General features: G+C 40.1%; 1 protein-coding gene across 1 annotated transcript in view; it reads right to left on the reverse strand.

Moving 5' to 3' along the window:
* prdm16 (PR domain containing 16) overlaps positions 1–15,813 on the reverse strand; it is a 174,166-nt gene that overhangs the window by 77,764 nt on the left and 80,589 nt on the right. The window contains 1 exon segment of the mRNA XM_085147031.1: positions 3,954–4,001. Coding sequence (XP_085003157.1) covers positions 3,954–4,001 — 48 coding nt within the window.

Below are 15,813 nucleotides of genomic sequence, written 5' to 3' on the forward strand. Positions count from 1 at the left end.
GGGGAGTGTGAGGCTGTTGGACGAGGGTAAACCATGGCCCGAAGCGCTGGATCACTTCTGTGACCCATGAGCCTCCCTCTGTCCACATAATAGCCCTCATACATTTAGGGTCATTTAGCTTGTGTATTTAGAGACTCAATTCCCCAGCTTGATATGGAGAAGAAAAAAAAGATACTCAGTGTGTGTGCACACACACTCATAGACTCAGAGCTGCAGCTGATCCCCATTTGGCTCCCTAGGCTTTCAACATGGAATGGGAAAAACCTACTAGGTCAAAGTTCATGTCAACCCATGTCATATTCCAATTTGCAAACTGCATTTACCCTGCAGATTAAATAAAGTCTGGTGCTTAAGTGTGAATAAAAGTATATATGAGGGTCCCTGCCGAGCACAGAATGAAGACATGTTTCACTATGAGGAATGCATCAATGCAATATTGATACATTAGGTGACTATGCCCACCTATTGTCAGACAAAAAAGAGAGGAAGAGCGACAAGGGGAGTAACAGATTTAAGAGATCGTCTTAAACAGATATTTCCCTGTATCGTTTCACAGAAAATCCCCTGTGAAAAGCAGTGTGAATTGATTCAATCTCAGTGGTATTGAGAGGTGAATGAATGGGGCTCGGCGAGAGAGACAGAGAAATTGAGAGAGAAAGAGAGATAGAAAGAGAGAGAGATAGATAGTAGCCCTTCGGGGGAGATGATCGTCTTGGGAAAAAAGCAATCAGTGCTCATTGATTTTCTCTGCTGGTTGAATGGAGGGTGTCTATCTGGAAGTCATTATCTGCCATCTGATCTGCTGGAGTGTTTACACACGTCGGTGTGGACAGCAGCGCTCTTCTGAAGATGAGGATTAACACACACAGAGACCCACAGACAGACGAACACGAACACACTGCACAGACTGTGGTCTTTCCCCCTGCTCCGTATCTAACTACCGCCCTTAAATCCAAGAAATCCAAAAAGAAACACAAGTCCTCCAATACCCTATTAATGTCCACACACACACACATATACTTAAGTGTATGTGTGTGTGTGTGTGAAAGGGAATATACATAAGCAGGGCCTAGACAGCTAAACAGAGAGATAGTCCTGTTTTGTATAGCCAGACCAGACCAAACCAAACAATCCCTGATCCTATCACCAATAGCCCCTGATAGCAATCTATAGCTACAACAACACCATCCTATGTGTCGAGAAAAAGAGATGGATAAAATGAATGGAAGAAGATGGAGAGAGTAAGCAAAGGAGGGATTCAGATAACAGACCTTTTTATTTGCCCTGTGTGTGTGTGGTGTAAAGATGTTGCATGGAAGCCAGTAAAAAACTTCATACATACAAACATCGACACTCACAGACATACACACACACACTCACACAGCTATAAGGTCAGCACTGGGCAGCTTTTAGTAAGTGGAAGAAAGAAGCTGCAGTATTATCTTTGCTTCTATTTTATCCCCCGCCTTATCCCTGGCTCTAATGGTGCCTCCCTCTAGCCTTTACTCATCTTTGAGACTGACACATTAATATGAAATTAACTGGAATGTTAGTACAAGGAAAGGACGAACATAATTTATATTTCTATATAAGATTACAGTAGGGTTACTATTAAATCTCTTGCAATGTGAGAGAGCGTGTGCTGATTTTGATTTTTTTTCTTTTCTGATCTATTTGTGCTTTTATTTTTCTTGAAATTTCATTTATTTTGTTAATCTAATTTTTATTTGCTGCATAGTTTTCTACAAAAAAGAAAGTCATATATTACTATGCAAAATTACCATAAAATTACATGATCCAAAGAACCAAAAGTGAGTCATATTCTCATCTTATTCTATAACGGTAACGCAATAATGCACACAGTGGCAGTATGTAGATATGCATTACTATCTATAAAATATACTATATATATATATATATATATATATATATATATATATATATATATATATATATATATATATATATGATAGATAGATAGATAGATAGATAGATAGATAGATAGATAGATAGATAGATAGATAGATAGATAGATAGAGAGACATAACTGCAACTCTGTTCGCTGGAATGTGGCGCAGTGTATGTATAAATGAGAACTAATAACCAGTTATGCAAACACATTTCTCTGCAATGAACTAGTTTATTCACAAGTTACGACTAAATTAAAATTCTGCCTTAATCAAGCATAGCAATGGTAATGACACAGTAGAGGCAGAAGAAGCCGGTGTTTGTGTGTGCGTGCATGCGTGCGTGCCTTCTGTTTGTGTGTGACTGCATGCAGATGAATGAGTCATGTCATAAGGAATGGCTCATGCATAATTTCATTCATATTCATAACAGGCATGTGGTCTGCCACCGCCCGATGAGGGCCCACCGCAACTCACACACTGCATAATGAGATGTGGCCAGTGTGTTTTTGTGCGTGTGTCTGTTGGGCTTTTTTTTTTTATTAACCATAGGTAGGCATGTTGTAAGCCTGTGTTCTGTCATCTGTGTGAGCCTCAGTGTATACACATTACAACTCTATGCTCCTATCACTGCATGCATGCAAACGCCTAAGCATGAGGACAACGTGTGAGTGTGTGCGTATGAGATCGTGTGCATGCAGAATGGAGTGCATGGGTCACTCTTATGTGGAAGGTGGTTGGTAGTTTATAAAACCAAGTAGGTTTTTCCACATTGTACGAACATGTGGGGAAGACGGAACAGCCCAAACCACTTGCGGTCAACTCTTAAAATAAGCTCATTGACTAATGTAGGATTTCAAATCAACCAAGCAGTCAGTGATTTACATGCCTGCCTGTTTATAGATGCCACAGCAACAGGACCCTTGACCTGAAATGCAAATGAGTACACTTATTTCATATTTCTTTTCTAAGAGCCATAATTGTAAACTGCACTAAAAAGACTTGAAGTAAATTTTGCCATGCAGATGTTCAGTGCTCTTCCACAATTACTTATTAAAAGGTAGTCAGATTTTTATAAAAAAAAAGCAGCCTACTCATATTTGACTATTTTGCCATGTAAGATAACACAAAGGTAAAAATATAATAAATGTTGCAGCAATGCCATCTCAAAGATCTGAGAGCTACTATAACACAAGTTCAAGCAATCTAAAAGCAAAAAAATTCAGCTCTCAGTGGGTTTTTCTTGTTTTGGTGGGATACTGTAAATATATATTGCTAAACAATATAACCTGGTTTTTCAACAACTGATTCCGACTACTCGGTCACTGACTTGAGTTGGCTATGCCTGCAATGGCTTTAGTATTTCCCAGAAAGAGCGTGCCCTCTCCAGAAGCCATTGTTCTTTCATGGACCATTAGATGGACATGAACTCTCTTGCTGTTCTTTGTTGACCTAGTGACACTGGTCATAAAATCAAACTGCCCAGCCTCTTCAATAAATTTATCACCTCATAAAGTGGTCACTGACTGGTCAATGAGACGTATCGGTCATAGTGTGTTTGTGTGTGTGTCTGTGTGTGTGTGCGCGTCAGTCTTTTTTTATCTGAGTGAAGAGAGGGTTTCTTAGAATGCAGATCACTGTTGCTCAGTCTTCAGTGATAATAAAGGCTTTAGTCACTTAAACGCTAGCCAATGAATGCAGTTGCAGTGCACCACATAGACGGACATTACTGATGGGCAACAGGATGAACACATTTCACAGAGCTCATCACAGAGCTTTAAAAAAATTGCTAGTGGAGGTTCTTATAATAAAATATAAGCTCACATAACCTCACACAGAGGCCAGTGATTTATTTTTAGATCCCACAAACACAGTCAAATGTGGAATAGAAGACCCACTTTTCTGTGACTGCTACAAAATGCCAGTTTATTACTTCATCCTCCCAAGAAATCTGATAGTTTTGATTAGTTGGTAAAAACCAGCAGAATAGTTATTCAGGGAGTGATCCGGGTTGCACAGCAGTATAACGATTTATAACTATCCTACCTTTTTGATGCAGCTATCAGGGGAGTCATCCTCATGGTCATTCATCATCTGCAAAGCAAACACAAAAACATATATAATATACATATCTTTTCAGTGTGCCAGACAAGTTTTGATTTTGATTGAGAGTCAAATACATTTGTCAAAGCATTAAAAGAAAACATCGATTCCAGCACTTCAAATAAGGTTTGACCGTCGGTACTTGATAACAAAAGCACGGGGTGTTCGCAGTTCATCACACACACACACCCTCTGGGCTACAAATGTGACCAGAGGGATATAATAATGGACTAAGAGGTCACAAAAACACACACAGAAGCAAACATAACACTGCACACATTCTGATGAATGAATACCCCGCATTTGACGTTAATTCTCCGCTTCAGCATTACAGGAAATTTCACTGAGAATATCTCTGTGTGTGTGTGTGTGTATGTGTCAGTGTGTGTGTGTGTGTGTGTATAATTAAGCCTTCAAGCAATATTTACTGGGGGCAGATGGGTGGTAGAATGCTCCCAGTGTCTGCTAGAGGAAATGAAGGAAGTGGGGGAATGATGAAGAGATCGGGCTACTCTGCTGCAGTGAGAGGGCATTTCACATAGAATGGTAACCCAGCGTCTCTCTAAGTTTGCCTGTCTTTTTCTCCCCCTCTCTGAAGCCCATTGACGGTAAATGAGGATCAAAGAAGAAATGCAGACTGTTTTCAGAGCAGTTTGGGGTGGAGTTGAGGATCAGCATAGTACTTTACTGAGTTTAGGTCAAATTAGGCCTATAAAACTTCCCCAAGTGCAGACTTAAAGCATATCTGAACCTTCCTTTTCCTGCTCACTATCCTCCCCATCTGCCCTTTAACAGTATGCATGTTGTTTGGGCGTTGTGACAAGACCGGCTGCCCTTATATTAGAGCTGACATATTAAAGTTTGTATTTCCTTAACCAATGCGGCCCACCGTGATGGGAAAAGAGATATTTATCTGCTGTGGAATCTCCATGTAGACTGTGGAGCTATTCTTCAAATTCTGGCTCACAGCGATGTCTTTTATGCACCTTTCAATACAACGCTGTAATTCACAGGAAGTTATTATGAATTATGTGCATGAGATTTAGGTTATGCCCACTTGCTTGAACCTCAGGGAAAAAAAGAGCTTGTGAGTTTCTCCAACTGTTTATTCTTTAGTTAAGATTGAAAAAAAAGAAACTTTAGTACATAGTAGAGCAGAAAAATTAACTCTTTCTTCTTCTTCCCTCCCTCCCCCTTGCCAAACAGTGAACCAGATGGCCCATATGCACACGGATGTACCTTAATCGATGGTTTTCTACATTAAGCTGTCTAGGGATGTGCTTCTAAGCCTCACCAAATGGTAGTAATTACACCACAGACACTTACAAAAGTGTTTTCAACCTACTTACTGTACACATCATCTAAACCTTTACAGACGCATCCTGTTCCTGTGAAATCCACTCCAAACAAAGCAACAGTAAACATGCTATCAAATTGAAGAATTTTCACTTGTAACTGTAGCTCCCTTGTTTTGAAAATGTGCACATAGAAACTGTGCTGCTAGATGAAAATATAAGTGTCCCTGCTGATTTGGTAACTTATGTTACAGGCATGCTAGCATACGTTTGTGAAAAATGAACACACTTTGCTGATCCTCCAATTTTGTGCATTTTTTAATTTTATTTTATTATAAAGCTTTTCTTGTTTATCAAATTTTATGTTCATTATTTCAGTTTAGTAAATTACAGGGGAATATGGATGAAAAAAAGAAACCACGACAAAGTTTATTCTTGATGAAAAAAGCAGCCACAGATGCCAACGTCATGATTTAAAGGAACAAGCGGTCACAAACCGGCACAAAATAAACAGACATTTTTTTTTTAAATTTTGTGTAACAAAAGTAGGCCTCGTCGGTTTTTTAACATGATTTCAACATGACTATTTATTAGAAAGAAAGATATCCGATTTCTACGTCTGCCTGGGAGGTAAAAAAACAGTGCTCGTGAACTTTAAAAATTGGAATAGAGTGACAGTAAACTAGAGAACGTGTGTAAGAGAGAGAGGCTGCAGTTTGGAGTGTGCTGTCCCATTTCTTGTAATACACCAAACCAGCTGCAACAGTTTACAAAACCAACAGCTTGGCTGGGTCATCTAAAATGCTACCAGGCGTTCAACAGCTATAGGACAATTTCTGGACTTTCCCTCTGCTCTGCTCAGCTACATGCCAAGTGTGTGTGTGTATCAAATTGTGCAAGAGTAACCTAAAACTCTAGAAGACATGCAAGCAGACATGAGTGGTTTTACTGATGCCTTAATGCCTTTCAGCTTTAGGTTGGGGGTCGGGACTGTGTGGGCACTCCTTCGTCCAAACCTCCCTTCTGAGTCCAGAAACACTGAGCTCATTGTCAGAAATATGGCCGACTAATTATAAAGCTTCCTTGCATTTTATTTCTATGCATTTGTAATGTAGATTGTCTATTGTGAAGCGACCCATTTCTTGGGGGAAGTTAAATATAAAGATTAGTGGTTAACAGGGTACTCTGTGATCTAAAGTTCACAAAGACAGGTGGAGATGCTCTTTCAACATTGGCAAGTTGTGTGTACACACTGACTCACATAATACCCTCACACACTTACCAGACAAACACACGCTACGAATATTGTACCCTTGCAGCAGGACTCTGCCAAACAAATAAATAAGCTATTAATTAGGGAAGGAAAATGTGATTGGCCACTGACTGGCAGACCTATGATTTATTGCACGTGTCACCGTCGGCTCAAAGTGACTTTACTCTTGGTTGAAGAGACAGGTCGAAATACAGACCGGCCTATGTTGAGGGATAGATTTTCCACTACACACAGAGAGAGGTAAAATTGTCCATTTGTTCTGTATCTAGCCTGCTGAATGCTGACATGTCAATATGTCTTATGGAAAAGTGAAAACACTGAAGTGAGGGTAATTAGACAGAGTGTGTAAAATGTGTGTCTGGGCACACAAATGTCTCTCTCTGGCCCATATGACCTCAAACATAAACAAATCCAGTCGTGGCTTGATGAAAGTGCAGCCACCTGCAGAATCCTTCCACCGAGAGCTGTCCAGACCCTCATTAGGAATATGCGTAACTGTGTGTGTTTGTACATGTGACACTATGTGTCTGTGGCGTGTGCTTTCGACCTGACTGTGAGGGAAAACCCCTCCATTATTAGTTTTTCATTGCACAACTTTTGTTATTGGACAGAGTCGGGAGTTTTTCAACGCCACCTTAGCACCATTCGTATTGACAGAACATGACGACCAAGTGGACAAAAGAAAACATGACCCTCAGTGAGTGGACCGCTTTATTGTTTTTACAAGCTCTGTCACAGTCTAAAACACATGACAGAGTAAAATCGTTCTATTAAAAAAACAGCACAACAACCCCAAGCAGGGTCTCTTTATAGAGCCCATAAAGGCACATATGTATGCTTTGCATGTACACTCAGTCTTTTAAAGAATGAAACATACACTATTCTCATAGTCACAAAATTCACTGGTATGATATCAGAAAAGTACCCATGGTTCCCATGGTAGAGAAGGACCTCACAAAGCTTGCTCATCCATTGGAGTGAGCAGAAGAAGAGGGCCTCACTTGGAGGTTTGCATCGTAGGAAAATGTTAGCATTCTGTTGCCAAAAACAATTCTCCTCAACCCTGGATAATATGAGGCAATACAGTAACACGGCCCAATGGAGGGCCGAGGATGTCACAAAGCCACAAGTTTCCAAAAAGAACCAGCAGCAAACAAACCTCAGGGTTTTTTGAACCAGGGCCCTGACTGACAACCCATTGGCTGCAAGTGCCACACCAAGAAATCCACAAATTGACAGTTTTGCTACGCATTTATTGGGATCTTTTGGAGCTTCTTGGCACATTGACAGAGTTTCATTGTGGTGGCAATGCCTTGGTTATGTTATTGATCTTTTTGACGTATAGATGGAGAGGAAGCGGTTTTTCACTGTGGGTTGAGTTGAATAATATGCTGTTGAGAAAACATATTTTTGTCATTGAGCAAGAAATAAAAAAAGAAAAAAAAAAGAAAAGAACAAAAAAGTTGTTGGAGCCTTTAAAATCAGAACTAACCATCATGTCAAACACAATCTCTACAAATGTATCTAACTCTTCTGACTCCCGCACAGTTGCACATTTGCTCGCAGCACTACAATCAATAAAATGTCACAACTGCCCCAAAAAAGAAAAGAAAAGAAAAAACAAAAGAAGAAGTGATAAAACGTCTCCTTTTGGGTTTTTTTTTGTCTGTGGTCTCTTGCTATCATTTGGAATCCCTGATAATGAACCTTTTACACTTTCCTGCCAGAGACTGCTTAAGTAAGGATGCTTGTCTGACTGAGTCTGCTTTTTAGCATCAAGTCAGATAATGCCTGCTTGTTGTTCCAAGTCCTTTCTCTGGCGTGCTCTTTAAAAGGGTGTAAAATGTGGCTATTTCAGGACTTCCCAGAGATAGCGGCTTTGACAGTTGACCTAAAACAAGACCAGGGCTATGACTTCTTAAAAACATACCTCAACAATGAGGTTTCATACAAAGATTAAGTAGGTAAGTTTGAAGACCAAGGAAGGAGAAGAGGAAACAGGGCTGAAATTCACACTGCTAAATACCAGGAAACTGGGCGTCCATCAGATACAATATGATGCCTTTAATAAGTGGAAGACTTAAGGTGCTTTGGCCAAGGCAAACATCAGGGGCACTGCTGATAGGAAAGTTTCACTCTCTTTCTCCGTTCTTTCGTTTTCTAGCCGCTATAGAAGATTATTATGCGCTTAACCACTGATTACCTAGTGTTACTTACACTTTCTGTTAAACTTAATGTGAGAAAACTACACACTTTATCAGTAAAAACGAAAAAAAAGTAAAAAGTAAAAAAGGATCAGGGAGATCAGACACTTATTGCATGGCATTAAAGCTCTCTGTTACCCAATCCTACACCCAGATGGGTCAGGGTGCGGCCTGTGACGGAACTGAGAACTGTTGGTGAGATAGAGATTAATGCACAAAGGTTAGATTTGGAAGGCAAACACTCAGAACTATTGTGTGACTCTGGAAAGTCACGGCTACTTGTCAAATACAAGCGGCTGATATTTACAGAACAAGCGGTGACCCCGTGTGTCCTGAGAGTCTTTGTGTGATTTATGACGAAAATGGCACAGTGAAAATATACTGGCAGTGGTTTACACCGACCCCGGACAGGCTTGACTCATCATTCCAGTGTCTTGTATGATTCGCAGATCTTGCTTAGACATGCAGTCGAGATGCCACACTCAGTACGATAGAGCAGATCAAATATTTGCGTTCATACAATTGCAGAGTTTGAAGTCATTTCTTTGTAGGAAAGTGATGTTTCAAATTGAGGTTTGCACTTAGCAAACAGACCTTGGGAAAGAAGCTCACTTCATGAAAAAGAGGGCAAAAGGAATGCAAAGGGAGGTGGAGGGAGGAGGAAAGAGAGCTGGATTTTGTAAATTTATTAAAAGGGCCATATTTTCATGGGCGCCTTGTTCGACCATTCATCATCCGACGTCCAAGACCCCTTATCCTTTTAAGGCCTTTGATTCTGAACTTTATATCGACAGAACCATACAGATAAATTATCTGCTAGGCTTCCACTTTATTGATGGGTCATTTGGGCAGATGATCAGTAATAATCATAAGTGAATAAGGGCGTGCCAATAGATCTTCTGCTAGCAGATGGTGTGACAGCCGCAAGGTTCAGACCCAATAAATAACCCTACCTTTTGGCCTAAGAGGATTGCCTACACAGCATCGGCAGCTGCTGCGACATGCCTTTCAGATAATGATATATTGCGTCTTCCCTATTCATTTTGATAAAGGTTGCAGTTTATCGACACGTGGCAGCAGGAAGAAAAATCATATTGCTTTATTTCTTATGATCTCCCATTCTTTCTGTGACACATATTGCCTCTTAGCAAGCACAAGGTTATGGGGTAAGATTTAGAGTCTTGACCTTGGGGCATATAAATTCAATCAAAGGTCATGCCACAGATACTTTTCATTTTAGCCAAGCAAAATGCAAACACATCGAGTGCATATTTCAATGTTTACATCGATGCATGGCGTAAATCTGATATTGCTATTCAGCTCAGCTGTGTCACATGTTTCAGATCTTCATTTCCCCTTACAAACTGAATTTGTATATTTACGTATATCAGACCACACTGTCTGTCTCTCCGTCGAGTGCCAAGATGAATCCCTAATTCAAACCAGGAATTCCTTTTAGTAGGTAGAAAAGGGCACAGAAACACAGACAGGGAGATCTCTCATCACATCAAGGCTTTTCTGGACAGCAACCACTGAGATATTGTCATGTGATGACTGACAACTGGCGAGTACATTGCATATAGTTTATCAGGGTCAGGCTAAATATTTACAACATAAGCATATTTCAGCATAAACAGCATGGGTTTGGTAGCTTTTCATTTCATTACTTTAAACCCAGTATGTATGTATGTAAAGAATAGGCTTGCTCAAACAAGGGGACTACATGTGGACAGATATTCAACAAAGTGCAAGACAGGAGAAAATGAGGAAAACACAAAGACATTTTGAGCATGTTTTTGCTTGAAAAACTGTATTTTACAAGTCTGTATATTGGCTTTCATATGTGCTGTGTATCTTAGTGAGGCATCCCCTTGAAAATGCTTAAGACAAGTAAGAGCTTTTTTAAGGGTTTCATGGGTTTATACCAAGGTCGAGTCCTACACACGATGATTATGATGATGCCCGAGAAGGCCACAGCTACGCCAAGTAACTTGCTGCTGAGATTTCTCTGGCAGATAAACAAACAAGGCTTGAACATGAATTTCCTGTTCAAGAGTATGAGAGTGTTTGTTTGTGCCCAGCATTTACTTTGTAAATATGATGTTTGATCTGATGCACCAAACAGTGACAAATTATACACATACTAGAACCATTAGGCTACATAACTACAGTACTAACAGTAATCCAGATCAATTATCAAGCACCTCCAGCAGTTTCGGTGCAATCTAGTGTGGGTATACACATTTGTGAGCCAGTCTTTACTCTGAGTAGTCATTTTGTAGTGGTCCTGGCCTCTGTGTTTACCAAGACATTTAGACTTAGGTCTTAGGTTATCAGTAGGACTAAAGTAAATGGTATAGCGCTTTATTTTTATTGTGCTAATATACTTTTCAACAAACACACAATGAAATGACTAAGAAAAAGCTGCGCATTGGTTAAAAATATCCTTTCTTTTACAGAAACAGATCCATCAAATGAATAAAAAAAATGCTTTTTTAAGTCTGTAAGTTTTTACTGAATAAATTCAAACGCAATTATCCCTAACTGAAGCTTGTGCACTATATAAATACCAGCAATAATAATGGCAGCTTAATAGTTTTAATGGCTGCTATTAGCATCTATGCTATTTTGAGTACGATGTGACGATAAAGCACAAAAAGCATTTGTGTATAACAAATGGACTGTAACTTAGAACGTTGTTTATCCTTGTGATTTCTTTTGGTGGCCAATCAGATTATTTACACGGTGGAAACATATAAAGACTAGAGCACTTAAGATAGTTGCTACTGCCAAAAGATACTGTCTGGAGATATTGGCTATAAATGACTTATTTTACTATGGTGGCCAGAAATTTAGCATAGGGCTTATACAAAGAAAAAGAAAAGGTAACATACTTGATTGCCAAGTGCAAATAATGGTCTCAAAATCCTTTTTTTTAGTTTCATATGTTTTTATTTCACCAGCAATTTAGTATTTGGCAATTGCATATGTTCTAAATAACAGTTGAAAAGCCTCTATAGTCTTTCTGTACTCACTATATAGGTAGTTTTTTTTTATCAGGGGATTTTAGAAATCACCACACTCAACGATCCAAATGACGAAGACGGTGACTACAAAATTATGTCTACTAAATAACGAAAAAGAAAAACAGACTGAAGAGCAGTGGCACTTTAAAAACACAAAGGTAAAATCAAGATATGACTGATTAAATGGGTTGTGGAAAGGAATCATCTACTTTTCTGCACTCAGCGATTTGCTCTCTCAGATTTTTGCTATATGGCCGCCGTTGTGGGGCTCTTGTGCTCTGTCTGGCTTTTTTTTCCTTCTCTGTCTTCCTGGAGTCATACTCTGTTTATCCTTGCTCCTGAGAGATAGCAACATTTATCACCTCAGGAAGTGTCTCTAAGTCCACAGGATTAACCCATCACCTCCACAATAAATGTCAAGCTCTTATGATTAATGAACCTAATGAATTCAATTATAGCAGCAGTGTCCAAGAACATTGTAGTAAGATGATTCACCGCTGTCCTTTTTTTCCCCCTCAGCTGACCTAAAGTTTGTCTGTCTGGGTTAAACAAGCAATGGGTGGTAAAAGCAGGTTGTGAGACATGCTGCCCACCACTGCTTGACAGTGATACAGTTACATCTTTGGCTTCTCTTTCATCAGCCTGGCATGTTGTTTTGGCCTTGTGGACATCTCAAAGATATAAGATATAACTGTTTGGAGATAATGTAGCGGTTCCACTCCCTTGTACAAAGGCCATTGTCTGACGTTTTAGCCATCAAAACCCAAGATGAGTTGAAGTGTCACGTAGTATCAGACTTCAAAAGAATGTGGGGTAATAATGTTGCAAAAGCAATGATACGATGCTACTGCTTATCCCAGCGCTGAATGGAAAAAACTCTGCACAAGAGTGGACTTTGTGGTGCAAGACGCTGCAAAGTAAAATTTTAATATCTGACAGATACCTCATGTCATTCCAAAGTTCAGTTGCTCTTATTACATATAAACCAAAAACTGTTCGATCAATACCAGCAATTATAAGCTCCTAAGTCAGACTGCTGAAGAGAAAATGCACCTCTGTGCAGGGGAATATTAATACCTACTCCTCTGACCTTCGTGCTCATCAAAAATTAGTTTATTAGCTAAGCCATATAAGGCCAAGTTTTTACAGCCCTATTAGAGTGAAGCAGAGACTATCTCTGTCACTAAGATTCATGTTGCCCAGCTTATCGAGCACTTCCGTTATCAGCACAAACCTTCAGCAAGGGACACTAAACTAAGTTCCAGTTGCACACCTCAGACATGAGACCCATCAAACCTCACAGGTCTTATCACACTTATCATTTTATTCACCGGTGTCTGTGAAACAGTTATTTATTTATTTTTTGTAGAGCTTTTCATCATCATCCGCACGATCATCCTAGTACGATATGCACAGATAGGATGCACCATTCTGATCTATGAACCCTAGTTTATAGCTGTCTGACTGTCTGGCCTGTCCATGGGATGATGACTGATGATTTTATTGGGGGAGTTGCATAGTCACAACTCAGAGCTGGGACTTTCCATTAGTCATCTAACAAGAGCAATCAGCTTGGAAAATGTTTGCAAATAGCTTCTTGACCTTCTTTTTTGTTATTATATCCCCAAAGCCAGGATGTATTCTATTCTGCACCCACTCGTTCATCTATTTTAAATAACAGAAAAAGCCGGGACCAAGACAAAAGAAGAAATAGATTTTGGAGCCAAAAGTCATTAATGTTTTTGCCCATTTTGGCCCTTGCAGTTACAGGAGATGATTTAGGGGGAGAGAGCCACTGGACAAAGGACGAGGGAAAGCAGGAGCGAGAGGAAACTTATCTGTCCTTGGGCTGAGGGACAGAACAGTGTTGGCTTTATTCGGCGCCTCGGCCCTGTCGTTAAGGAACGATGACACACTCCTCAAGGCCCACATTAATCTTTAACAGTGCGATTTTTAAAATAACACCAATGTTTTCCCCAAGGCATGTGGGGAGGAAAGGCACCATTCAGTCCTGCCGAGTTCCATCAAGTTTTCTTTTTTTCTTATTCCCAATTCTGCTAACACTGGAAAGCACAGAAACAGAGAAGGGTTTAGAGAAGATATTTAAAAACAAAACTAAGCTGCACATTTCACAGGAGTATAATGACCATAGAGCAGAGCTGGAGCCTGTCTGGAGCAACATCACCAGGTGCTAAAAGCCCTTGACCTCACTTATTCACCCCGACAGTGGCAGTTCCAGTGGCTCCTTTGCGCCATGCATTACTGTTGTTAACAGTGTTATCGCAAGGCGAGATAAAGCCTGTGGCAGCTGATGGGCCTTAAGTGAATAAGTCTGCAGATGCGTAAATAGAGTGGGGAGTGTCCGTCACTGAGCTGCTTGTTAATGACATTGGAGAGATAAAAGCTGAAACAGAAACATTTTATATTATTACACACAGTTTATTAAAACACAATGTGTACTGAGCAGCAGGCTAGGAAAAGGAGCATGGGTAAAAACGAGACAGCATTTTTGGGAAACAGACCCCAAATTCAGGGCATGGGGAGGAACCTCTGCAACTTACCGGTGGCTATTACACAACATGATAATACTGCAGCTCTGAGGTTTCCCATCAGATCAACCAGGATGCCTAACAATGCACCAAGAAAGAGATGGAAGCTCAAGTAAGATGATTCTGCCAGACAGCTAAAGACAGAGCTACTGGTCTAGGAAGCCAATGGATTCTTGCAAACATCTTGTCTCAAAAAAATGCCTCCCTCTCCCTTTATCTCTCTCTATTTTCACCCCTGTGAAGAAACAGCATATCTCATTTCACAGCATCTAAAATTCAGTCGGGGTAAGAGTGATGTGTGTCCACTCTTTATAAGACTTTTTAAGACCTTCTTTTTCGAGGCTGTTAAGCTGTCGGATAGGCTTATCCATTATGTAGCTTTCAATAACTTCCATATGCGTTTCATTTCTCATCTCCTCCCTCCTTCCTCTGTCTCCCTTCCGCTGAATGCCTCACACGGTATACAGAAGGTCGGGCCAAGGCTAACATGTATCTATAATGTGTTCGTCTCAGTCAGCCCCCTGAGGAGTGGAGCCCTGCTCTGGCTCGTTGGCACAGTGGACAATGTGGGTGTTGTGTGGAGGAGCTGGCTGGCTGTCCACTCAGAGACAAGTCAATCTGGGGCCACTACTGAACTGCTGCCTGTCCTGCTGCTCTAGTGCCTCAATAAGACCCTTCTTCACATTTTTTAAGTGTGAGTCGATTATTTATTTTTCTTTTTTCATGTCTTAACTTTTTCGTGCACTCCCCTCGCTGGACCGGGTCTGTCCGCAACTCTCATACTCCGTGCAGCCTGTTTTCTTTCGTGTGTGTCTCTATAAGTGAATGTGTCTGCATGATTACAGAGTACTCCTTTTCACACTGGTGACATCGGGCAGATTGAGACATCAGGCGTCTGCATGCTGTGGTAAATTAGCTATTCTTCTTGGTGCCTAATTGGAAATGTAAATGTTTTGCAGGGTTAGAGAAGCACAGTGACAGGATATGATTTGCAAGGAAGCAGAAAATCTGATTATAGATCATCTTTTACAAAATCAGAACGTACGTAATCTTTTTTTATATAATGAAATCTGATGTGAATTAACTCAGAATAATATTATGTTAATGAGAAATGCTAAGAACCCAAACAATAAATGGACACTGGGGGAAAAAAGTTTTTTGTCAAAAACCTTTTGCAGAGACATATTCCCATCCCAAAACCCTTGCCACTTATAATGAGCTAATACTCTAAACTCTAAATTAGAAGCAAATACATTTCCATGCATAATGACCTAACCACAAAAAAGAAAAGAAAAAGAAACATTAATTACAGTGCCGCCATCTACATAATTCAGAATAAAATATGAAACAAAAATGCCACCAACACTAATTGAGTAATTCATCACAGGACCTTATTGGTAAATGTTCTTCTCTGGTTGAGCAGTTTCAGCAAAATGAAAACATTTGCATGAAGTTA

Source organism: Neolamprologus multifasciatus, chromosome 20 (genome assembly GCF_963576455.1).
Source record: "Neolamprologus multifasciatus chromosome 20, fNeoMul1.2, whole genome shotgun sequence".
Lineage (NCBI taxonomy): Eukaryota > Metazoa > Chordata > Actinopteri > Cichliformes > Cichlidae > Neolamprologus > Neolamprologus multifasciatus.